General features: G+C 51.9%; 1 protein-coding gene across 2 annotated transcripts in view; it reads right to left on the bottom strand.

The window, feature by feature from the left end:
* Positions 1-8,551: 8,551 nt before the first annotated feature.
* The window catches only part of ASIC2 (acid sensing ion channel subunit 2), a 969,864-nt gene continuing 953,323 nt past the window's right edge, over positions 8,552-25,092 (bottom strand). For both annotated transcript variants that reach the window (XM_044248399.1, XM_044248398.1), the window contains exons 4-10: positions 21,541-21,691; positions 19,488-19,544; positions 17,873-18,026; positions 15,653-15,744; positions 12,227-12,306; positions 10,971-11,039; positions 8,552-9,219 (exon numbers count right to left, since the gene is read on the bottom strand). In XM_044248399.1, the coding sequence (XP_044104334.1) occupies positions 9,118-9,219; positions 10,971-11,039; positions 12,227-12,306; positions 15,653-15,744; positions 17,873-18,026; positions 19,488-19,544; positions 21,541-21,691 (705 nt within the window). In that variant the 3' untranslated portion in view covers positions 8,552-9,117. The remainder of the gene's footprint in view (positions 9,220-10,970; positions 11,040-12,226; positions 12,307-15,652; positions 15,745-17,872; positions 18,027-19,487; positions 19,545-21,540; positions 21,692-25,092) is intronic.

Consider the following 25,092-nt stretch of genomic DNA (forward strand, 5'->3'; position numbering starts at 1 on the left):
TCCTGGGGTGGCAGCCTTGTGAGGGTGTCCCTTGCCATCCCACCTCCTCCCTTCCTTGCGCTTTCCACCTCGCTACTCCCTTGCATCCTGACCACGATGGCTTTCGGTTATAGTCCAAGTTCCTTGGCTTGGAACACAAGATGTTTCCCAAGCCAGGCTCCGCTGACATGTTCTCAACTGTTCAGATTTTATCCCTGGCTGCTTCCTACCTGTCGCCACCCCCTGCCATGCTTCCCAATGCATGCACTCCAGCCAATCAGCACGTTTGTTTCCACCACGCGGCTTTCACACCTGTGCTTGGGTCTTCCTGGAATGCTACTTCCTTAGATCCTTGAGTGGCTGTCTGTCTCCAGCCAGCTCTCAATTTTACATCCCCAGATTTCCTTCTCTGACCACCATAGCTGAAGGAAGCTCCTCTTCCGTCTTGTTACGATCTTACCACCGTAGCATAAGTTACTTTCGGAGATGATTTTATGCATGGGTGAATTTACGTACATCCCATTTTCCATTTCCTTATACTAGATGGGAAGCACCGTGAGGGCAGGAAATGGGTGTGTTCCTTCTATTTCCAGCACTTGGAATAGTGGCTGGCACATAGTGGGTTCTCAGTGAATCAGTGAGCCTGTTGAATGCATGACTGACGCATGAAGGAATGAACGGTGGGCAGTCAGCTACTGTTTGCAGAATGGGTGAATGAATGAGCCCGGATACCTTCTTTCAATAGAGCAGCAGCTCATGCAACGGTATTAAGTACCAGCTAAGTGTCAAGCCTTAGGCATCCCTCCAGACAGACCCATTGCTCCTCCTGAGCCCTCTTGGGGAGGCTTCCTACCTCTCAGAGGGACAAACCTGGATGCTTTTCATCCAAGTCCCACTTCCTTTCCCCTTGGCCATGTCTTACAGAGGAAGTTCAGCATGAATTGGGAAGAGCTGGCACAACCTTTGGTTTTATTTGTTTTTTTTCCCTCTTATCCTGACTGCCTGGCCTTGGGAAAGTCACCCCACCTCTCTGAACCTCAGTGGTCCTCAGGGACAAGGGGAGCTGATAAAGACCATCTCACAATATTGCACTGATCACATAACACAGAGCAGTGAGGCACTGAGTACATGGCCTGGCACAGCGCGAGGGCTTAAGAAATACTGGCCCTGGGGCACCTGGATGGTTCAGTGGGTTAAGCCTCTTGCCCTCGGCTCAGGTCATGGTTTCAAGGTCCTGGGATCGAGACCACATTGGGCGCTCTGCTCAGCGGGGAACCTGATTACCCCTCTCTCTGCCTGCCTCTCTGCCCACTTGTGATCTCTCTCTCTGTCAAAGAAATAAATAATCTTTAAAAAAAGAAAAGAAAAGAAATACTGGCCTTTTGTCTGGTTTCCCTGTGCTCTGGGGGTCCCCACTGGGGAGGTATGGTGGACACATGTCCTGCCTGTCCTGGTGGCTGGGGTGTACTTGGGAGGTCTGCGCCATGTCCTCAAAAAATTTTGCCAAGAATGAGGAGGAGGAGGAAAGGGGAGACAGTGGGAAGTAGAAGCAGAAGGAGAGGGGGGCTGGTTTGGACAAAGTGGCTGAGATTTCTCCAGAAAGCAGGGAGAATGAAATGCATTATCATCCCTCTTTTTAGTCCAAGCCGTCACCTCATTCTCGGCTAGTTTGACTCTAGAAGACTAGTGGGAAATGGGCTTGTCTGTATCTTTCGTTGCAGCGTGGGGTGAACGCTCCAGCAGCTAATGAGCTACCTGTGTGCTGTCATTTCTCTACCTGTAGGCACAGGTGAGGCAGGCAGGGGATGCCCTTGGGCGGGTCCCTGTGCTCTGCTGGTAAGACTCATCCTTCCAGCTGGAGATGGCTGGTTTTTTTCCTACTTCAGGCATTGGCCTGAAGCTTCTGGAGTGGGGGTTTGGCCTGGTCAGATGGGGTCCAGTGTTTAGTGGACACCTTCTCCGGGGTGTCGGATGGCCCCTATTTCCTGCCTGTGGCCAACATCACAAACAGCACAAGCCTCTCTTCCTCCAAGTGCCCGGGATCCCTTCTGATGCTTTGGTGGCAGCCACTGTCCATGGAGCTAGCAGGCAGCATGGCGCTTCCTCATCTCCAGCCTACCTTGTGTCAGGCACCACGCTGGCACTTTCTATAGTTAATCTCACTACCCCCACAGCACCCAAGGAGGCAGGCTGCCCCCATCTTTAGGAAGCAACTGAGTTCCAGAGAAGGTCTAGAGTTTGCCCAAGGTAATGGAGCTGGAGAAGTTGGGATTCTGATGGAGGCATTGGATTCCAAAGGCTGTGCTCTGTCCTTGGCGTGTCCCACTCTTCATAGCTGAACTAGCCTGTGGACTCTAGCTGGGCGGACCCTGGAGTTGGGGGGTGGGGCGGGAAGCACAGTGGAGGGAGCGATCTGTCCTTCCCCAACCCTTCCAAGTTTGCTACCACCTCCAAGCCTCAGCTCAGGTATTTGCTGCCAGGCAATTCCCACCCATGTCTCTAGGCTTTGGCCAACACCTGCCCGGCCTCAGCCTGGACGACAGACCCAGCGTCCTGTGCCTTGTGCACCTTCACTGTAGCTCTCTTGCCCTTCAGGTTCTCGCATGTACATCTGTTGCCCACCTCTGCCCACCCAGGCTCTGAGCCCCCCTCGGGACTGTGCCTTCCTCAATGCCTGGCACGCGATGGGCATGCAGAAAATGCCCACGGAGTGAGGGATTCTGGGCAGAGACCCTTCCTGGCACTGGGATATCTCCTTCCAGCTGTTCCTTGACCTCCTCCCTCTAAGGCTGGTTCAGTTGGGTATGCTTTGGTGCCCGCCATTCACTTTGTCTTGGGCCTCTCTTTTAATTCCTTTGGAAAGGAAACCACGAAGTCCGAACGCCACGAAAGACAAGTGACCTGTGACGGTGAGAAGTGGGCCACGAGAACCACTTCCTTCAGAGGCATGGCGTGGAGAGCAGCTTCAGGGACACAAGGCAGCCAAATTCCCCATCCCAAAGCATCACTCACATCCATTTTCAAGAGCTGTTTTGGTGGTGGTGGTGGTGGTATTCTGTGTTTTAAAGAAGCACCATTACCTTCCTGCTCAGAAATGAATGAGATGTCAACAGTGGTGTGTGTGTGTGTATGTGTGCATATGTGTGTGTGTGTGTCCGGGGCTCAACAGCAGCCGGGGACCACAAGGCATGCATTTCCTACACGTACACCGTCGGGCCGGTGGCCACGTTTCAAGAACCAGGCCACGGGGAGGTTTGCCAAGCGATGCCGCCGTGGCTTTCTATGTATACAGGTCTCCTCGGCCCTCGAAATCATCGCATGCATAAAATGGTTTTTATGAAATCACATCTCAAGGTTTTCTGTTCACATTCATTTTCTGCTCGCTCATTCATTTTGCCATCTGTGGGAGCTCATTAGCACACAAGCTGCAGCAGGTGCCGAAGGTTTAAAAAAAAATTATGGGAGGAAAAACTTGAAATTGATCAAATCCTATCTAGCTTTCTTTTTTCCCCTCCTGTAAATTGAAAAATGACAGCCATTATGTCATTTTAGGAGAAGAAATGTTGGTTGCTCTTTGTGGCGTGGTGGCCCTTTTATAGAGGAGAAAGGCACTTTTCTGGACCAGGGAGCCTTTGCCTCGCCTCAGGGCACCCCTGGAGGATCACAGAGGAGCTCCGGGGGGTCCGCAACCCTCCTGAAATAAAAAACAAAATTGCACATATATCTCTGTGACCATGTGCACTTTTTTTTATCCCCCCCGGGGAGAGAGCTCATAGCTTTCACCTTATTTTGAATCCAAACAAGATGTAGAATTAGTGTTTTATGGGGAAAAAAAAGAAAAGAAAAGGGAGAAGGTATTTACCCTAGCTCATTTAATCCTCATAATTACCCCCCCAAAACCCAGCATCATTAAATACTTACTGGGGTGCCTGACCCCCATTCTTGTCTTACACTCATAGACTGTTAGAGCTGGGGCACACCAAAGGCTTATCAGTTTGTTTTCCACCCCCTCTTCTTCTAAAGAGGGGGAAACCAAGGCCCAGAGAAGTGAAGTACATTGCCCAGTGTTATATGGTCCGTTTATGGCAGAAATGGATTGAAAAGCCAATCCTTTGACTCTCTGTCCAAAGCCTTTTTCACTGTTGCTTCCCTCTTGCAAAGTCAGTGAGCACAGATTTCCACAAATGTTAAATTGCATTAGTAAGAGTCTCTCTTCCTCCCATCTGTCCTCAGGCTGGGTTGATTCCCACTGACCTGTTTTCTTGGTCCCCAGGGACTTTCTGGCCCCACATGAGCCCAACCTATTAGCCCTCGGAATATTCAAATGCGTGCACAAAATGATTCCATGTGCCAGGAGTCTCAGATGAATGGGGAGAGAATCATTTGCTAAATAAATCAACCCTCGGCTGGGAAGTATCTTCACAGACACTTGGAGAGCAGGGGAAGGAGCTGAGGGCTTTCACCTTGACCTGCCGCCCCTCATCCTTTGCACCTGCCTGTGCCTAAGTGGTCATTTTGGACGTTTTCTCCTTTCCCTTCTTTGCTCGGGTTCCCTGGACCTACATGGTGCCGTCCCTTCTCTAGCACTCCCCACCCCACAAGCCTGGCCTCTCCTGCGCTCTCGTTCCCTGAACTTGGGTTCATCTTTGTAGTCACCTGTTTACTTGTCAGCATCCCTGCTCAGATAATAAATTCCTTGGGGGCAAGTGCCCGGCGCATAATGGACAGCCAATCAATGGGAGTTGAAATAAATAGTGATCCTGTGTTCTTCCTGTGTCTCCCCTTCCCCGCTACGCTGGGAAGCTTGTTAGACTGTGCTGGGTTGCCCTGGATGTGTGTGGATCAGGGCTGGTAGCTTCCGTGGCCTCCAGGAGCTGCCTCCTCTATTCTATAACGGGCAGCTCCTTCACTGGTGTTTTCTGGGGGGTCCTCACCTCTGCTCCAAGGTTAAATTACAGAATCAAATTAAAATCTCCGAGTTTGTGGAGGAAGAGGTCTCAGGTTTCTCCTTTGGCCTCTAGGCTCAGGCAGGCTGAGCGGAGTGTCCCCTGAGCAAACACAGTAGCCGCCCAGATCACTCCCCTGGACAGTGTCTGCCCCTGAACTTCCTCCTTCCCACCTCCCCGAGAACCGCTCTCTGGAGCCCCTCTGTGAACCTTTCTGGCTAGGCGTGTTTGTGATAAAGACTCTTACAAAAATAGCTTCGAGCTGGAAAGAGGAAAAGAAAATCACTCCGGTTTCTCTCCGCCAAAAACAACAAAGCAACAGCGTGCAAAGAGCCAGCCCCGTCCTTGGCGTGGCTGCTCACGGAAATGTTTCTTCCTCTGGCTGCCCCTCACCGCGGCAAGCCCCGCGGATTCTCTTTCTGAGGTTATGTGCCATTATTTGATTGATTGATTGATGTGGTTCTTTGAGATGACTGATAATTTGACCTGCGGTTTGGGTCTGTGACTGCTCCACATTCCTGGTCTTCCTGACATCTTTGGTGGGGGGGGTCCCTCTAGAAAACATGAAACATGACACGTCACCAAGTCTCCTCTGTCTACCAAACGTCTCCACGTCTTCACTAAGGAAATGATTACACCCATGGCTACTTGTTTGAAATGAGAAGACAAAACACCGCAACACTCCCAAGCATTCAGGCATACAACTCTGTCTTTGGCTAACGACTGGTTAGTAGCGATCTGTTAGTAGGATCTAACAACTGGTTAGTAGGCTATTGCTAACGACTTGTTAGTAGGCTATTCCTAACAACTGGTTAGTAGGCTATTTCTAGTGACTGGTTAGTAGGCTATTACTAACAACTGTTTAGTAGGCTATTAATTGGCTCTCTTGAATCTCCTATCTTTCCCCCTTTGGACAGGTTAACTCTGTAGACCTGCTCCAAGATGAACAAAACCAGAATCTCCAAATTGGAAGAGGCATGTACATATGTGAGGCCCAAAGCAATCCCAGCCTTCTAGAATATTCTGTGCTCCATCACAAATTGATCTGAAGTCTTTCTTTCTTTCTTTCTTCTTTTTTTTTTGAAAAGGAAGCCCAAAATCCAATGAAGCAGTTCACATTGTATCTTAAGACATAAATTTTCAAAACATTTATAAAACTGTTAAACTGGAACAAGACAGAAGCCTCCCGTAGATGCCCAACTCACTGAGTAGACATTTCATTTGTTCCTGTCCCCGATGGGAGCGGTCTTAGGACACTCACTGTTCCTCTGCATCTGACAGTCTGGGCAGTGGAAAGACATTTTCCAGCCTGATGCAGTGATGCGTGTGTTTGTTTGAGAGGGACTCCCGTGCCCTGGGAAAGTCTGGAAAAAATGATCACTTTCAGTTCTACTTGCTTTGTGCATTTTGGTGGGTCTAGAGATGGAATTATGAGCCTGGGAGCTTGGGCGTGTAGCTTTGGCAAGGCCATTAACCGACTGTGTGATGCTAGGCAAGTCCCTCCCCTCCTCTGCTGGGTTTGTTCATTTGGAAAAAGAGGGCAGTAGGCTACATGGTCCAAAAGGGCTTTGGTAGGCAGACTAATGCCTCCCAAAGATGGCCACATTATAATCCCTGGAACCTGTGAACACATTACCCTATGAGACTTTGACATTTGTGATTAAGTTGGTGACCTCGAGATGGGGACATTATCATGGGTTATCAGGAGGGCCTGGTCTAATCATAGGAGTCCCTCAAAAGTGGAGGAGGGAGGCAGGAGAGGGTCTGGGATAGAGGGAGAGGTGACCCAGGAAGTCACGGCTGTGTGACGTAAGGACTCCACCCACCGTTGCGGGGTTGGCGGACGGAAGAAGAGGCCAACAGCCACAGAACGTGGGTGGCCTCTAGGAGCTGGAAAAGGTGAGGAAATGGTTTCTCTTCTAGAGTCTCCAGAAGGAGCATAGCCCCACTGACACAAATTGCAGCCCGGTGACATCCGTCCCAGCCTTGAGACCTCCAGAACTCGAAGGCAACACAGTTGCATTGTAAACCACTACATCTGCTGGAATTTGTTACAGCCGCAGTCAAAGGACAAAAACAGGGCGCCTTCGAGCAGCCTTGCACTCGGCTCCTAAGGATTAAAGCCCGGCTTTGCCGACAGCTGCGGGCAAGCCCAGCTGAGAGAGTACTCGGGAGGAGGGATCTCAGGGATGCTGTGTCCCAGCCGCCCCCTGGCCACCGCCTCGGCCTGGGTGTGGCTGCTTTGACATGTCCCCTTGAGCAGGGACAGCAGTTCTATCGTGAGCCTCGAGTATGAAGGTGCCTCCTGAGATCATGCGTGAAGACACAGGTACGCTATTAATTTCATCTTCAAATTGAGGGCGCTGAGTCCAGAGAGGAGCACGTGGCCATCATCACACAGCTACTGCGGGAAGGCCCTGGGGACAGCATTCCTAACTACTGGTGCCAGGCTCTTTTCAGCTGGTGGCTGGGGAAATACCAGTCTTCTTGTGTGAGCACATGGGGAGGGGAGAGGAGTCAGAGGACCGAGGGGGTTTGAGATCAGCAGAGAGATCAGGAGGCAGAGCCGGGGCCAGAGCCCCGAACTCCTGGTCCAGCCAGTGTTTTCTGCGCACCTGTGCGTGAAAAAGAAGGCAAATGCCACACAAAGCCTTTCTGCGGGGCTTTGGGGGCAGCCCCTGAATGGGGGAAGTGGGGAATCAGCGTGATGCCATGAGGGCAAGGATTCTGCCCAGACAGGAAGCCCCTTTTGGTGGGAGGGGCTTGAAAAGGCCTCCCCTCTCCCCATGAGGCACCTACCCCCAACGTTCCCCCTTGACCATCCCCTCAGCCATTGTGCAGAGCCAAGCAGAAAGCCAGTGTGACTTCTGAAGGAGGTGAGGAGGTGGGGTACAGAGAGAGGGTCTGGAAAGGCTGCCGTGTGGGAAAGCTCGATTTCACTGACAGGATCAGAGGCGTTGGGACAGAGGATGGAGGAGCAGAGGGGTGGGAAGTCTTCCCTCATGGTTTTTAGGTTTAGGCATCGTTCTCTGCCTCCGTCTCTTCAAGCCACATGTCTATGGTTGGCAACAGTGCCATTCAGACCACAAGCTGTGATGTGTTAATAGTCATTTACAAGGCTGTAGTCAATAGTTTTTAAAGATTTAGAACAGACTAGAAGTGCATTCCCTCTAGACACTTTGTAACAGTAGGCGCTGGTGCAGGAAACCTGACATGTATGTAATCTGTGGGCTCTGACCTGGCGGGCCTGGCCCTTTTGAAAGGCTTTGAGGGGGGAGGGAGACCTGAGTATGGGGGACAAGGCAGCACCGACTCCGCTGTTTCCACAAGACCAGCTTTTAATATGACCGTGACTGGAAGCACGAATAAATAAATGCCAGAGAAAATGGAAAAACTAAATCAAACCAAACCTCAGAACATCAAAACCCAAATTTGGAAAGTAAAAACCAAACAGAACAGATCTCCGACAGACAGACAAAACAAGCCCCCCGAAGAAGAAACAGAATCGGACTGTACAAGCTAGGTCACGGGGACAGCAGAATGACGTGGGTCCCATGGATGAGTGCTGGAGTCGCCCAGGCCACCCTGCCTCCACCAGGCGCTGGGACGGGGGTAGGGGGTGGGGGTGGGGGTGGGGGGCCCTGGTCAGCCCAGGGGCCAGCTCGGGGGAGGGCAGGGGTTTGAGGGCAGGTTCAGAACCTTCACAAAGTACACAAGGACCAGACGTGGTTGAGAGTTCTGCGCTTTCCCTCTTGACTGTGCAGCTGCAACCCCAGCGTGGCCACGGGGTGGCGACTTCGGGGCTAGAACCTGGTCCCGCTGTGTGGCTGGAGAGTGGCCGCCGGGGAGCACGCGGAGGAGAGTCAGGTAGAGAGACAGACGTGGAGGAGGCGCCGTGAGCGGTCTCAGCATGCAGGTGCTTTGTACATCTGGCAGTGAGATGTGATGGCAGGTGGGTTCTCGGACAGTTCCGGAGCGTGACTCATTTCTCCTAAGAGGGACGCACGGCGGGGCCCGAGGACACGTCGTGTCCGACGTGGCCGCAGCGAGGTTTTGGCAGAGAGTTTGCTATGTGTGCATAGGGGGCTCTTCTTTCTGTCACCAGGGGCCATCGCACCTGCGCCTGCTGTCCCCTGTCCTGGGTCTTGGGCCTCCAGGTCTGTTTGGGGGTTGCCGGGCGGTCCGAGGGCTGTCAGCAGGCAATCTCCTCCAGAGTCCCCAGGGCCGTCTGCAGGGGCACATTCACAGTGTGGCTGATGGTTTCAGAGTGGTTTGGCATCGTGTCGCAAGTGCTCTGGAGGGAAGGGGACAGCGGGGGTTGGTACTCATTCAGCAAAATGGTGTCACGATGCCACTGGCAGCCCAGCCAAGGCCCTGGGAGCTGAGGTCCCCCTGCTGGTGGGCTCTACCGGGGCTCGCCCTGCTGCTCCTGCCCCAGGCATCCCCTGTTGTGGGGCATGAGTCCGGCGGGGCGGAGGTCTTCAGAATCCTCACCATTGCCCACCTAAGTGCCCCCAGGGTGGGGAGAGGGCTCCCTGGCGATGGGGCTCAGCGGCTGGTTTGAACTTCTCTTCTAGACGTTACCCCTAAGGTATGGCCCAAAGCTACCTCTGAGTGCTCTCTAGCTCTGAGGCAGGAGGGGGATCCCCCTTGAGGCCTTCCTGGGGTGGGGGAGATAGAGCCTCTGGGGCTCTAGGCTTGGGGCAGGGGGTTCCACTGGCTGAGGCCAAGTAGGAAGTGGGGAGACCCCCAAAAGTCAGAACCGGAGTAGTCACGGCTCCCCAGTGGACCTTTAGGGTTCAGCTGGCCCCAAGAAGAAAGCAGTCTCAGCAGGGCGGGGCTGGGAGGGCCTGGAGTCTTCCCAGTGATCCCCAGCTGCAGAGGGCTAGAGGCTGGGAGGAATGGGAGCAGACACTGCCTAGGAGGCTGTGCCAAGAATGTGGGGGAGACTTGGTGAGGATGGGGCTGGGGGAGGGGGAGGCGGCAGAGGGAGGCTGTGACTCTGTGACATTCTGAGGGCAGACGGAAGGTGAGGAGGGGGAGGGAACCTCCACTGGCCAAGTACTTCCTACAAAGGAGGCACTGCTGCCCGCTTTAGAGTCAGGGGCAGCTCAATCCCAATGACCCCCTGAGGTTCCTGGAGGTCTGCAGATGCTCAGGCCGGCAGCTGGGACACAGGGACCAGAACCCAGAGCCTGGGCCCCTTTCACCTGCCCTCCCCTCCACAGACGCCATCTTCAGGTCACCAGAGCTGCACGGGCCCGAGGGAACCAAGGCAGAGATTTTCAGCCTGGGAGGTGTCTGGAGAACTAGAGTCTGGAACAGAAATGAGGGCCTGTCTCGGGGGAGGGGCTGGCCTCAGTTGGGATTTGCTGACTTTGGGCTAGAGGGGAGGGCCGGGAGGGCGGCCACCTAGTGGGTGTCCAGGGACGAGCTGGGAGCAGGCTGAGTTTGGGAAGGAGAACGGACAGCCCTGAGAGGTGCTGCCTCTGTGACTGCTCCAGGGAAAGCAGGCAGAGTGGGCTGTAGTCGGGGGCTCTGCGCCCAGCTCTGCCACTCACCAGCGGGGGGACCTGGGGCTTCTGGGCCTCAAGGGCGTCAAACACACAGCCCTGGCACCGAGTAGTTGGCAGTTTCGATGGGAATCACGGCTGCTCCCCACCTCACGGGGGCCCGAGCTCCCTGTCCCTTTCAAAGGGAGTCGAGTACCAGTGACATCCTTACTTGTGTTTCGTTACCCCGAGGAATAAGGGCACAGAGCTTCCCTGCGTCTCCCAAGGCATGAGATGAGAGCAGTAACCCTCTGGGTCCGGGACAAGCCCCGACTGGGCCAGGCAGGACCTCCCCTTGCAAGCATCTCTGGGATCGCTGCATCCAGCGCTCACCACCAAGCTCCGGGGCTCAGTGGGGGTGTCCTCCGAGGAGCCAAGTTAAAGTGTGCAGTGAGGTGTGTCCCTCCTGCCACCCTGGCCCTGACCTTTGGTCTCATAAGGCCGGCAGAGGCTGGGGGAACCGAGCAACCAACTGCATGGGCGCTGCCCTTACCACATTCTCATCGTGGCTCCCTTCGTCCTCTTCTTTGCCAAGCAAGTCTAAGAGCTTCTCTTTGATCAGCTGCAAGAGAATCGCGACGGGGGTCAGGCTGGGGGATGGGGGAGAGAAGGCAGAGGGACCTCCCTGGGCTGGGTGAGGTATTGGTGCAGGAGCCAGGGTCTGCAAGAGGTCACAGGAGGGCCCCATCTGGCATCAGGACTGTCATTTCTTGGGGACCAGGTGGGGGTGTGCATGAGCAGCCCGGGAGCCTGTTTCTGAGGCTGGGCCTCGGGGAGGAGGCCTGACAGCCACACTCGTTTATAAGATCAGGGCACCCATGAGTCCGTAACATTTGATTCTTGGTGGTAAAGGGTAGGCATTCCACATGTACGATATAATTTCCATCACTTTATACAGCAAAAACTTTTACTGCTTTTACATAGCAGAGTAAGATCTGGCCTTGGGGCCTGATTTGGGTTTGGGGTACAAGGTCACCATGCTGGGAGGTAGAGTGTGGCACTCCCGAGGACCCTGGTCTCAGAGGTCCTCCACTTCCCCACAGGGGTTCCCATTTGGCTTTGGCCAAAGACAGCCCTCGGCAGGCTCCTTTGCAGAATAAAACTCAGGTGGTCCAGGGGATGCTGAAGGATTGTACCCTTACTCTTCTTGCTCGCTCAGGCTTGATGGACTCCGCCAGGAAATGGCCCTTCTCTAAACCTGCCTGCACCCAGACACGCGCTACTCAGGTGACGGGCCAGCCGGAGGGCAGGTGTGTCTGTGTGTGTGTGTGTTGTGTGGCTGTAGCATGTATGTAGGAGTACAGTGTGCATGTGTGTTTGTGGGTGATGTATGTAAGCGTGGCAGAAGTGTGTGTGCGTGGGGGGCGTGTGTGTGCATGTGCTGTGAGGGTGTGGGCGCAGACACACACATGTATGAAGCCACAACAGCTGGCCTTGTGTGGGAGGGGCTCAGAGCTGGCCTGAGGTTTGGCTCTTCTCCTTCTCAACCCTCCCTCTCCCTCCCTTTGAGTGTGGACAGCCCATAGCTCTTCGGGCAACCTGAGGATAGGAGCCGGCTTCCGTCTCTCTTGGGTCCACCCCTCCTCCCTGCCTAGGACTTGGTGATAGACAATGTCCATGGACAGGGAGAAGAAAGCAGGCTCTGGGTGGAGAGAGGTCACCCTCTCCCCCGCGCTTTGATTCTGAACATCCGGGCAGGACAAGGGTCCCAGCATAGGGTCACTTCCCCACGAGCAACCCCAATCTTACCTCATAAATATAATCAAAGAGCTCTAGTATTGTAAGGATACTAGCACCAATAAACAATCCCATCTGACCACCAATATCACCTGGAGAGACAGAAAAGATCAAAGATTTTGGCTTTAGTCACAGCGCTTCTAGGAAGGGGTCAGACGAACTCAGAAACCAGACCTTTGCAACGGTTCCCCTTCTATGGCCAGCCTGGCCCAGGGACAGATCAGGCCTTGGACAATTCCCTCTCTCACTGCACAGCACCCAGTGGTGATGAGAATGAACTTGAGGGCTTACTGGAGGGCCTGGAGTAGACCTCACAGGCTAACCGCTTATTCGCTTGCCTTCAGAATCACATGGAGAGGGCCCTTCTTTGGCTCTGGGCTGGGAATAGAGACAAGAAGTGTGTGGTCCTTGCCTGGGGCAAGGGCAGTCTAGCCCAAGGCTCATGGGTTGGGTGCCATGGTTGGGGGTTTCGGAAACAATGACCCAAGAGACCCCTTTCCCTCACCCATCATGACAAGGCCTCCAGGACCAACTCAGGACACCTCTCACCCTTGGGATAAGGTCATAGGAAGCATCCCCTCACTTTCCCACCTGAGGGTAAATGTTCAATCAGGTCTTTCTCTAGAGTAGGAGTTCTTGCGGTGGGGTACACAGTCTCTCTTGACTGACCAAAGTCTTTCTTGACTGGTCTCTGGGTCTTCTCCTTCCTGAGACACCTGTACTCAGTGTAGATGTCTGGACCTACCCCGGGTCTATAAAATCAGATTCTTGGGGCTGGGGTCTGGAAGTCAGGATTTTTTTAAGTTCCCAGGGCTCTCTCACCCCCCGGGGCTTGAGAACAACTCCCCTATGGGGGCTGTGGATGGTCGGAGACCCTTTAAAACTGAATACGAGATGTTACCTGTGTGTACCTAAGTGTTTGTAGGGGGAGGGTCCCTACCTGAGAAGCTGTTCTCAGATTTACCATAGGGTCCTGGTCCCCCCAAAGCCCCAATGTTTTGCTCTGGAGGCAGTGTGGTAGAGCAGAGAGCTTGAAGGATCTGAGTTTGGAGAGTTGCCACTGGCTTGCCGTGTGATTTTGGAAACCCTGACCTTCTCGGTAGCGTTGCCTTCAAAGGACATTTGGAGGGGAGGGGAAAGGAGACCACTGTGAGGTCCTGGCACTTGGGAACTCTGACTCTCAGCTGCTGGGCTAAGCAGGGAGAGTGCTGGGAAGGGAGGGTACTGCCAGGATGGGTGCCCACTCTTCCTGGAGACCACAGGCTCTTGGTCTGAGAACGTTCCGTTGGCTCCATCTGCCCTCTCCATCCCTGACTGTGGCAGGGCAGGCCGACAACCACAGTCCCATGTGAGCAGGCAGAGAGGGCGAGGAGGGGGCTCCTCCCGGTGGGGCTTGGAGCTGAGCTCCCCATGATGCCCTTCCCTCCTCTCCCCCTGCTCTCTCTCTCATGCCCTGGGGAGTGTGTCCTTCCCCATGTACCTGTCAGGTGTGAGGTGTGTGTTTGGACACGCACGCGGTGTGACCGAGCGTGGGGTATGTGTCAGGGCACTCTGTGCAAGCACGTCTGGCTGTCCATGGCTTTAGGCAGGTGGCTTTTTAGGTCTAGGGTAGGGACGCTGAGAGGTCCCAGTGTGTGTGAGTGTGGCGTTGTGGAGGTGGGCATCGCGCGTGAGAGTGTGTGGAAGCCGTGGGAGCGTGTCTGCGTGTATGGACCGGTGTACGTGACTGAGTACCTGTACTCACGTACTGCGTCTGTGCAGATGTGCCTCTGCCGCATGTGGCCCGCGGGCGCGCGCGTTTGTGTGTGTGTGTGTGTAAGCTCTGGGGTGGGGTGTGCTCTGTGTGGCCTGAGGGCATGTGTGGGGTGCTCGGGGTGGGGAGGGTGGGTTGCACGGTGCTGAGGGAAGGGCCTGATGGCTGAGGGAAGGGTCTGCGAGCGGCAAGCTCCCAGCACAGGCAGTACAGATGGCAGCGTGATCTCCTCAGCAGGCTATTCTGGGCGGGAACAAGACGCTAGGAACACGCTTGTCCTCGTAGCTGATGCAGGGAGAAGCTATCCTTTCTGACAGATTCAGAACTCAGACCCTCCTCAGTGTCTGTGTGTGTGTGTGTGTGTGTGTGTGTGTGTATGTGTGTGTGAGTGAGCAGTGAGCCTGTGTTGGGGAGGGGAGGGAAGAGCCTTGTGTTGAGTTCTCCTTAGGAAATGAAGGTGACAAGAGAACAGAGGTAGGGAGAGGGGGGTCTATATCCCCAGAGCATGACCTCTACCTTGAGTCCAAAGTGTTAGTCTCTTGGCTCAGTCCCTTTTGGCCACAACAGTGTCTGAGACCCAAGTGGCAGCCACCTTAACCCAGCTGAGTCCCTGCTGTGGCCAAGCCCCCAGTCTCCTGGGAGAGGGGCAGAGATCCTCTGACGGCATGTGGAAGCAGCTGGAACCTGGGCACCTGGCATGGTGACTGTCCAGGTACCAGAAACCATTCTTCATGGGCGGTCTGTGGGCTGGCGCTCCCTCCCAGCTAACCCTCACAACAAAATCATCAAGTACTTTATTAGACCCATTTTACAGATGAGGGACCTGATGTGCAGCGAGGAGAGGCCACGTGCCCTCATCCTTCTAGTTGGTATGCAGTGTCTGATCCCGTGCCTGTCTGCTTCCCTCTACACCTGCCGTCCCCCTCCGCCAGGGTCCCGCTCACAGATCCATCCAAGCGCAGCTAATTCCCTTTGTAGGGACAGCATCATGTCCTTTCTTGAGAGTGAGCAGGAGTCGGGAGAAGGGCCCCAGGGGCAGATCTTTTAACTGGCCACCTTCGAGAGTCTTGTGGCTTTTGCCCTGGGCGTGGCGGGATTTAAATGAACGTCCCGCATCCCTTACATGCTCACGTGGCCAGGGTTGCGGGGTGTGACCTTGTGTGGAGCTAGCAGTCAGGTCTGTAGACATCTGGGGATGTGTGGCCCTTCTTCTGTGTTTGACAAAGGACTCTCAGTCCATGGGGAACACCTGGCCTCCAGGATGCGATGCTGCTTTCCAGGCTGGGCTCCATCCGGGGGCCCTCACTGCCTGGGGACCGCCCACAGCACAGCCTTTGCTCCATGGGACCACTCCCTCTCCCCGCTGTGGTCCTGAGGCTCGTTCCAACCTCGGGACAGAAAACAGGGCAGCACTGGAAAGGCCCCAAGAGACCTTTTAGCTCACTTGCCTCGTTGTGTCCGTGGAGAAACTGAGGTCTACATTGGGTTATGAACTGGGACAAACGCGCCCACCACACCGGAGTCCCTCCCATTCTGGGACAGAGAGAGTAATCAGAGCATGAAAAGGCCAGACTCTTCCACAAGTGTATCTATCTACCCGCTTGCCTGCCGACCCTGCTGCCCAACACCCCCCCCCCATGCCCCACCATGACCTATGGGAATTCGAGTAATGGACACTGACTTACCAAGTAAGGCAGCGACTTCGTATGCCTTCTTCTGTTCAATTGTCTCGTAATTGAGAGCTTCAAAAAATATATCCAGAACAAGGATGTTCTCTCTGCAGAGGGAATATTCAGGACCACACACGGTGAGAACCCTCAGGGGCCACACGGCCCACCTGACACAGCTTTCCCCTTGACAGCGGGTGAGGCTGAGCCCATGAAAGTGCGACAAATGGCCCAAAGTCAGAGCTGGGTGGTGACAGAGCTGGCCTTGGAACCAAGAGTCCTGACCCCCAGCCCAGTGCTCTTTACAGACCAGAGGCACGTATGAGCTCTGCCCCTCTGTCCCTCAGCCGTCCCTTCTTTCTGTCCTCTCCATGAGTCCTGCCTGGTGTCCAGATCTCTGCGCCCCCAAAGGGTCTGCCTGGCTCCTCACCCCTAGGGGAGCTCAGTACTTTCTGGACAAGCTCTTCACTCTTTGGCCTTGCTTCAGCCCGCTGACCTCCTGGGTACCCCGTACCCACTCCTGAAAGCCTCCCAACCCAAATTCCTACTTGGATATTTTTTTAAAAGATTTATTTATTTATTTAAGAGAAAGAGAGAGAGAGAGAGAGGGAGAGAGAGAGAAGGAGCAGGAGGGACAGAAGGAGAGGGAGAGCGAGAATCTCAAGCAGACTCCCACACTGAGTGTGGAACCTGATGCGGGGCTCGATCTCACAACCCCGAGATCCCGACCTGAGCCAAAACCCAGAGTCGGATGCTTAACCAACCATGCCAGCCAGACGTCTTCCTACTTGGATTTATAACAAGCTTCTCCTAGTGGGAGCCCCCGACGCTAGCACTGCCAAGTCAACTGCCAGGGTCAGGGAGGAATTTTAGGGAGCATATCTAGATCTGGCTGGGGGTTCCCTTTTGCTCCTTTAGGCAGGTGTGTTAACAAGACACATCTTGGCAGGAAAAGTCATCGCTGCCGGCAGAACATGTGCTCAACAGCGGGGCTGTCTCCTTCATTGCTGGTCACAACAGCTTGGGTGCCCCTTGTTCTCAACTTGCTGAGCCGAAGCTGCCCCAGGCTGGGCTTTGGCAGCAGTGTTGGCAGGAGGGGGTGGCTGGTGAGAGAGATGCAAATCCCCCTTCCCCTGCAGGGCTCCCAGGGGCACCACTCAAAGTAAGGGTCACCATCCCCTGCCTGGGTAATGGCACCTGCCCCTACCAGGCTCCCACCCTTTCTTCTGGCTTCCCGTCTGTCCTGTACACCTGCTGCCTGAGGAATCTTCCTAAAACTGCTAAACGAAGTCACACTGAAAAAAAAGTTACAATTCAGCTCCTCAGTCACACAGGCTACATTTAAAACGCTCAAGAGCCACATGTGGTTAGTGGCTCCCGTGTGGGACATCACAGACTCAGAACATTTCCATCTGTGTAGAAAGTTCTGCTGCAGGGCAGCGGTCGAAAATACACATTTCAGGCTGTCATCCGTCCACTCGAAGCTCTTTAGAGGTTCCCTATTGTCTCCGGGGAAAGTCTCTCCCTGTCCCCACCGCACGGCCAACTCTGCCTACAAGGTGACACATGGCCTGCCCTGGTTTTCTCTGGCCTGCCCCTTGTCTGCCCTGTGCCGATCCTTTCTGCTCAGCCTCTGCCTGGCACACCTCTTCTCCCATGGACCTCATTCATTTATTCCGTTAGAAGACATTTTTGGAGTACCAACTATGTGCCAGGCACTCTCCAGCACAGAACCAAAGGAAAGGCTCTTCCTGCCTTCAGGGGGCTTTCAGTCTAGTGGGGAACACACACACACACACACACACACACACGAATATGGAATTACACACTTGGGCAAACGAACGTTCTGAAGGAAAACACCAGAGTGCTTGGAGAGAAAAATACAGGGCGGGGCATTCATTCAGGGGTTTCAGGAGATGACCTTGAGATGGAGACCTGCACAATGAGGAACCAGCTAGGTAAAGTGTGAGAGGAAAAGTGTTCCCGGCAGATATAAGAGAATGCACAAGGCCTCCCCGGAAAACTCCTTTAGGCTCCTTAAAGGCCAGGGGGCTGCGTCTTAATCATCTTTGTCTTTGCTTTCTGAGTCCTAACCACAGAGCTTGTCCCACAGCCGGGTTCAATTAATGTCTGCCAAAGGGCGCCGACTGCTTCCTGTTGCCCTCTTCCTCAAATCGCCCCCAGTTCCTCCTCGACCCCTCCTTTCTCCCCCCTGCCCATCATGCCCATTTCGCTTACGAGATATATTTTTCTGATTTGTTAAATTTCTTCTCGAGGTACTTGGCTGACGTCTTGCTGGGGATCTTCACCATGGAGAGCTCTTTGTTGTAGCGGGTCAGATTGCAGGGTGTCCTGCAGAGACAGTAATTACTGTCCTTCTCCGCCAACAGACCTGGAGGGGCGAGAGGGGCGGGGCTTAGTCGTGTGTGGGGGCGGGGCTCCGGCAGGTGTGGGGGCGGGGCTCCCGGCAGCGGGACACCAGCCGGGAAAGATATGCCTTCCCGGTCAGAGATGGGCGGTCAGAGATGGGCGGGGCGCTGCGGAGAGAAGGGGAGCTGGGCTTCAGCTCTAGGTTGGTGAGAGTGGGAGCTCTCATAAAAAAGAAGTGCCCACTTTATGTTTTTCTTGGTCCTGTTCTCCTTTACTTCCTTCATTGCTACATTGCCCTTTAAAAATTGTTGAAAAGGCCCCACTTTGGGAGCACGGGCTCCCAGGGAGGCCTGGCGCCCTCAGCTTCCCAAAGCCGCTTTCTCTGCTCCTAACCTCAGTGTTCTCATCCACAAAGTGGGCCTTCCAGCCAAGGGCAAATGTGGGAGACCATTTTCTCTGAAACCTAGGGCTCTGTGGTATTCCCTCTATGGCTCCTTCCTAGCCAGAGCTGGCCTCGTCTGCCTGCTGGGTTAGGGCACAAGCAAAGATCCCCAATTCTTGTCCCTAGAAGCAATCTCCCTGCATCAGGAATGCTTCTTTCCTTCAAGCTTCCCCCTTCCTCTTAGGACAGGGTGGCTAAAGACATCACTTTTCTCCTTCCATCTCTCTGATCATCGCAGTGTTACCCACGGGTTTTCTCTAATCCATACTCCAAAGAGAGATGTCTTCGGACACGTCAGAAGTCTCCCACTCTCTCTAAGTGACCCCCCCCCACCCCCCGTCCTTCTGGAAGCATCGAGACACAGGAGTCCAGAGAGATCCCGGCTTAGCTCCAGCAAGTGCAGCTGCTGAATGAAATGGAGTCTCTATGAATTAAACTCCCTCTCTGCTTGTCTTGATTGTAAATCACTTCCCAGGTCTGGAGAGAGCAGGCATGTGGAGTGGGTCTAGCTTTGGGGATGTAGAATCTCCTGCACCCGAGGCTGGTGGGGTCTCCCACACCCAAAGTTTTCCAGTGGGGGAATCCAGCAGTTACTCCAACCTACAAGCACCAGTGGGAGGTGGACGAGGGAGATAAACACGCTGGCCACTCCTCCTCTATCCCCCATCTCCTTCGGTGTCCACCCAGATGCCCACTGTCCATCTTCTCTCCATTTCTGTCCCCTCCTCTGCGTTCCCCAGTGCTCTCCATTTCCCCTGAACCTCACCCATCTCTACCCACACCCCTCTATTCCCATTCTCTCCCCCAGTGCCTGGTCAGCCCTCATCTGCTTGTCTGCATCCCTGAGTCTGTTCCCTCCCCACCCTTCTCTGCTCCCTCCTCTCCACCTTCCTCTCCTGTCCCTGCAGTGCTCCGTCGCCCGCCCGCCCGCCCGGTCAGCCTCTCCTCCTCCTCCATTCCCCATCTACCCCATTTCTCCCACCCCGAGATGTCCTCTGAAGTCTCAATCTCAGCCCCTTCCCCTTGTCCCCCAGTACTGACCTAGGGCAGGCTCTGCACACTCCTTGTGCTGCTCAGGAGTACAGAAAGGGGCATCCCCTGCAAAGAAGAGACACAGGGAGCGGTACTCAGGCAGCAATATCTCCCTCCTGGGCTGGGGAAGGCGCATGCATCCTGTGCCCAGGAGGGCCAGCGTCCCCAGGAAGCATTCAGAGGGGGAACCTCCACGGAAGGGAACCACAGATCAGAGCTCCCTGAGGGCAGTTGGGTTGCAGTGTACCCAGAGCCAGGGATTGGGTCTGCTCTGCTCTCTGAGCTTAAGTAGGCAATAATAGGGTCTGCCTATTCTCCCAGATTGCTGTGCTGGTCTAGCCAGCTCAGGTGGGTGATGGGTGAGAAAGCCTTGATGGCTGAAAGCAAGGAGGTGGTGGAAAGCACTTGCTACATCTGGCACGCATCATTGCCTATAACTCACATGGGTACCTCCTGAAACAGGACACACTGTGTCTGTTTTACTGGTGGGAGACTTGAGGCTTCAGTATCCTGCATTCCCAGGACACCAGAAGGAGCAGGAATGGAGGTGGGCTTTGAACCCAGTCCAGTCTGACCCTGAAGTCAGGGCTCCTTCCAACAAGGGCTGCTTTCTAAGTCTCCTCTTGCTCTGCCCTTCATTCCACACTAGTAACCGAGATGCCAGTAACAGTGTCATGAGTGGAATGATTAAAGTCTTCTCCTTGTTTTTGGCTCAGGTCCCATGGGGGAACCTCACTGGCTGCTGCCCCCATCTGAGTACCAGGCGGGTAACACTTAACAGTGCTCCATTCTTCTCTCTGGTCTCTCTGTAGAAATCCTGACACCCCTCCACATTTTTTTTCCTGTTTTTCCAAGGGCTAAAGTTAAACCTATCACAATGTTCTTTCTTTACTATGTCCATGAACACCTTTTTCAAGAGCTGAGAGCTGATATGTTTCCTCCTTTCCAACAGTAACAATTTAACTGATATGTTTTCCCTTTCGCTCTGTCTTCTGGGAGCCTCAGAGTCAATTTCAAAGATTAACACTTATCCATTTACATTACTAGCAAAATTGTTGATTACTGATGAAATAATTCAAAATTGGGCTAGAATCATGTTCCTCTCAGCATTGGTTATAACAGAAGACAATTGTGTCTGATATAAAACAGACAACTTTAAGTGTCTGATATAAAATAAAAGTATGATACCACTATGAAATAGTGGCCATGAAATATCACAGTGATGTTCCCAACACATAGTAGGTCATCAGTCAATAGTACTTTTGGTTTCCTCTCCCCATGTGCTAATACAATGACCACTGACTTTTGCACTTTTATATTTTAGCCCAATTTTATCCTCATAACAACTAATGATCGTGTTTTAAGATAATGAAGGTGAGAACAGAGAGGCTCAGTAACTTGTGTCAGGTTGCACAGCAGGTGAATGGAGGAATCTGCCTTAGAAGCCAATGTCCCTGCCCCCCGCCTGTCACTCTTCCTTCTCTGCGGAGAAACCAAACCCTTCATGCTCGAATTGGCCTTCCCACCCTTCACCTCCTGCATTTCTGTGTCTGATTAGCTGACCCTCTCTAATGAGATCGTCTAATGAGACGGCCACATGCCTTGTTAGTCTGACAACAGAAATCTCAGCACATGCATGTTTATTTGCTGGCCGATGGACTTTTGCCTCATTTGAAAGAGTGCTAGAGATTTGGATGCAAGAAGGGAGCCATCTGGATGAAAGCAATTGACACCTGGGTGTTTGAACAGGTACCATACGAGGATTCAAGCACTGCAAGCACTCAGATGCCTGGACACTAAACTCTAGGAGGTAAGAGCAGCAGACAATTAGCACACATATTGAGCACTGGAAGGAACATTCCTCAAACATCTGGACACTACTGGACACCAGGATGCTGCCTTGGTTGCTAGTCTGGATGCTTCTATCTGCCTTCCAAGTGTTTGGGATCAAATATTAGCCTTCTTAGAACAGCATCTCTGTGGATCCTCGTGGAGTGGGTCCAGTGTTTCCCACTGGGGCGCGAAGTGCAGACAAGGTCCCAGGCTGCCCCCTGGCACTGACCTGGCATGTGGACCATGCGGCAGTTACAGTTCTCCACAATGTAGCGTGTCTCACAGTCAATCCGACAGGCGGTGATACTGTAAACAGGAAAGAAGTCGAGTCCCATCTCTGAGGATCGGCACTCGCCCCAGGGTGGCGGCAGGTATGTGAGCTGCAAGACAGGAAGGTGGGTGCAGCAGTCAGCCCTGGAGGTTCAGCGTGGACAGCTCCAGTATCTCACTCATTCACTTATTCAGTCAACAAACAATTATTGCGCATCTCCTGCGTAACGATCTAACCCCACTGAGCTCAGAGGCTTTCAGCGTCGGGCTCCAATCCTAGTTTTCCTGTCTTGTAACCTTCCCCGAAATGCTGATCTCAAAGTCTCTTACACATGCCCCTTGTCTTTCTACTTCCGAGTTTGTCATCTTGAGTCCCTTGGAATGACCCAACTAAATTCTACCCTCTTGGCTGGGGACATTGAGACTCTAGACCTAGGTTTAGGCCAACAGTTAGTGCTATTTTTGATCCATGGCCCAGACTAGAGCAACTCTCCAGGGTAATGCTAGGGACCGACTTCTTTGGGGAAAATGTCACTTTTGTTTTCAGAGGTCCAGTGGCCATAGAATGCTGTCATGCCTACGGTACGTGCCTACTAGAGACGGGGAAGGTGAAGAATGAGGGAAACTAATAGCTGAGCCTTACTATGTGTTAAGCCCCAAGCTAATTCCTTTATACCTATCTTTTTTTTTAATTGAAGAATAAAAGAGCAATAAAATGTGTGTGTTTTCAGAGCACAGTTCAACAAATTCTGAAAAATGTGTATACCTGCATACCTATCACTTAAATCTAGACTTCAGGTTTTTAAAAAATTTATTTATTTAGGAGGGAGAGAGAGAGAAACATGAGTGTGGGGGAGGGGCAGAGGGAGAGGGAGATCTCAAATGGACTCCTGCTGAGTGCAGAGTCCGACACAGGGCTCCATCCCAGGACCCTGAGATCATGACCTGAGCGGCTCAAGGGTCGGCTGCTCAACCTACTGAGGTGCCCAGGTGCCTCAAGACCCAAGACCCAAGGCATTTTTAATCACCCCAGAAAGTTCCTTCCTGTCCCTTTCCAATCAACCCCCATCCACCCAGCCAGTCTCTGTTATGGATTCTATCACCATAGAGATTGGCTTTGTCTGTTCTCAAACTTCATATAGATGAAAATCTACACTGGGCTCTTCTTTGTGCCTGGTTTCTTTTGCTCAACAACACGTTTTAGATTTGCCCACATGGTCATGTGCATTAGTTCATTTTTAAAAATTGATGAATAGGGGTGCCTGGGTGGCTCAGTGGGTTAAGCCGCTGCCTTCGGCTCAGGTCATGATCTCAGGGTCCTGGGATCGAGTCCCGCATCGGGCGCTTTGCTCAGCTGGGGGCCTGTTTCCCTTCCTTTCTCTCTGCCTGCCTCTCTGCCTACTTGTGATCTCTCTCTCTGTCAAATAAATAAATAAAATCTTAAAAAAAAATAAAATTGCTGAATAATTTTCCATGTATAAATACACCACAATCTGCATCCATTTACCTGAGGGTGGGCACTTGTTTCTAGTTTTGGGTGATTATGAAAAAGTCTCCATTAACATTTATGTACAAATCAGTTCAGTTTTTGGACAGGTATTTTAATTTCTTTTAGGTAAATGGCTAGGAGTAGAATAGCTGATTCATAAGACAGGTCTGGGGATAATTGTATGGAAACTGTGAAACTATTACCCACAGTGGTCGAACTACCTTTCATTCCTATCAGTAGTGAATGAGAGTTCTAGTGACTTCGCATTCTTGCTTAATATTGATTTCGTCCACAGTTCTAATTATAGACCTTCTTGTAGGGGTGTAGGTATATCTCGTTGTCATTTCTGTTTGCAGCTCTCTGATGACTGATGATCTTGAGCACAATTTTAAGTGCTAATTGGCCATTCATATATTATCTTTTGTGACACGTCTTCTCAAGTCTTTTGCCCATTAAAGAAACTTGCTAACTTTTAACTTTCATTATTAAGCTGTAAGAGACTCCGTATGTTCTGGGTACAGGTCCTTTTTCAGATATGTGGCCTGAGAATAATGTCTCTATACTTCCTATAGTTTGTGGCTTACTTTTTTATTTTCTGAATGGTGTATAATCTTCCTACTTTTAAAATCCTTCATTGAGATGTCATTTACATATAATAAAATGCATCAATTTTAATGGGCAACTTAATAAATTTTTATAAGTGTGTACACGCTGGTAACAACCATCCTATTCGAGGTGCAGAACAGCTCTATTTACCCCAAGGAATCCCCGTTTGCAGTCTCCTCCCAACCCTCAGGCCATCACCGATATGCTTTCTGTCATAAATTAGTTTCGCCTGCTCTAGGATTTTTATATAAATAGAAGCGTACAGCATGTACTCTTCTGTGTCTGCCTTCTTTTTCCCAGCAGAATGTTTTCAAGATTCATTCATGCTCTTCCTTGTCTCAGTAGTTTATGCCTTTTTATTGCTGAATTTTATTTCTTCTGTTCTGGTCTCTATTTCTTTTTCTCCCCCTCTGCTTTGGTGCATTGGCCAGAAACTGTATATTGTGTAACGTTGGGAAAAATGGAAGAGAGATGCTATTCTTACCTTGTTCCTGATTGTAGGAGGAAAGGGTTCATTATTTCACTATTAAATATGTTAGACATATGTGTTTTTCTTAGACGCTCTTCTCAGATTGAGAAAGTTTTCTCCTATTTCTAGTTCGCTGAGCACTTTTATCGTTAATGGGTGTCGAGTGTTGACAAGTGCATTTCCTGTTTCCACTGAGATGATCCCATGATTTTTCTCCATTATTTCGTTAATAAGATGAATGATACTGATTGAGTTGTAGATGCTGAATTCACCTTGCATTTCTGGCATAAGCCCCACTTGGTCATGATTTATTATCCTCTTTATCTCTTGCTGTCTTTGACCTACTAATATTTTGTGGAGGAATTTTGCATCTGTGCTGATGAATGATAGTGAATTTATTTTACTTTTCTTGTACTGTCCTGGTCAGGTTTTGGTATTGTGGTTATGCTAACTTCATAAAAAATTTAAGTGTTTCCTTCTCTATTTTCTCAGTTTGTGTAGACTTTATATCATTCCTGTCCTAAATGTGAAGCCATCTGGACTTGGTGATGGGGTGTGTGTGCGTATGTGAGATGCTTTTTAATTATGAATTCAATTCCTTTAGTAGATTTAGAGAAAATCAGACTCTCCAATTCTTCTTGTGCTGCTTTTGTTGTGTTGTTTTCCAAGGAATTTGTCCATTTAATCTAAGTTTTTGAATTTATTAGCATACACTTGTATATAATATTCTCTTAACACTTTTTAAATGCCTGTAAAATTGGTAGTGATATTCTCTCTTTCATTCTTGATATTGGTAACTTGTATTACCTCTTTTTCCTTATTGTTTTTGATTTCTTTCTTTTTTAAAAAAGATTTCATCTATGTATTTGACGGAGAGAGTGATCACAAGTAGGCAGAGAGTCAGGCAGAGAGAGAGGGGGAAGCAGCTTTCCTAATGAGCAGAGAGC

Source organism: Neovison vison, chromosome 5 (genome assembly GCF_020171115.1).
Source record: "Neovison vison isolate M4711 chromosome 5, ASM_NN_V1, whole genome shotgun sequence".
Taxonomy (NCBI): domain Eukaryota; kingdom Metazoa; phylum Chordata; class Mammalia; order Carnivora; family Mustelidae; genus Neogale; species Neogale vison.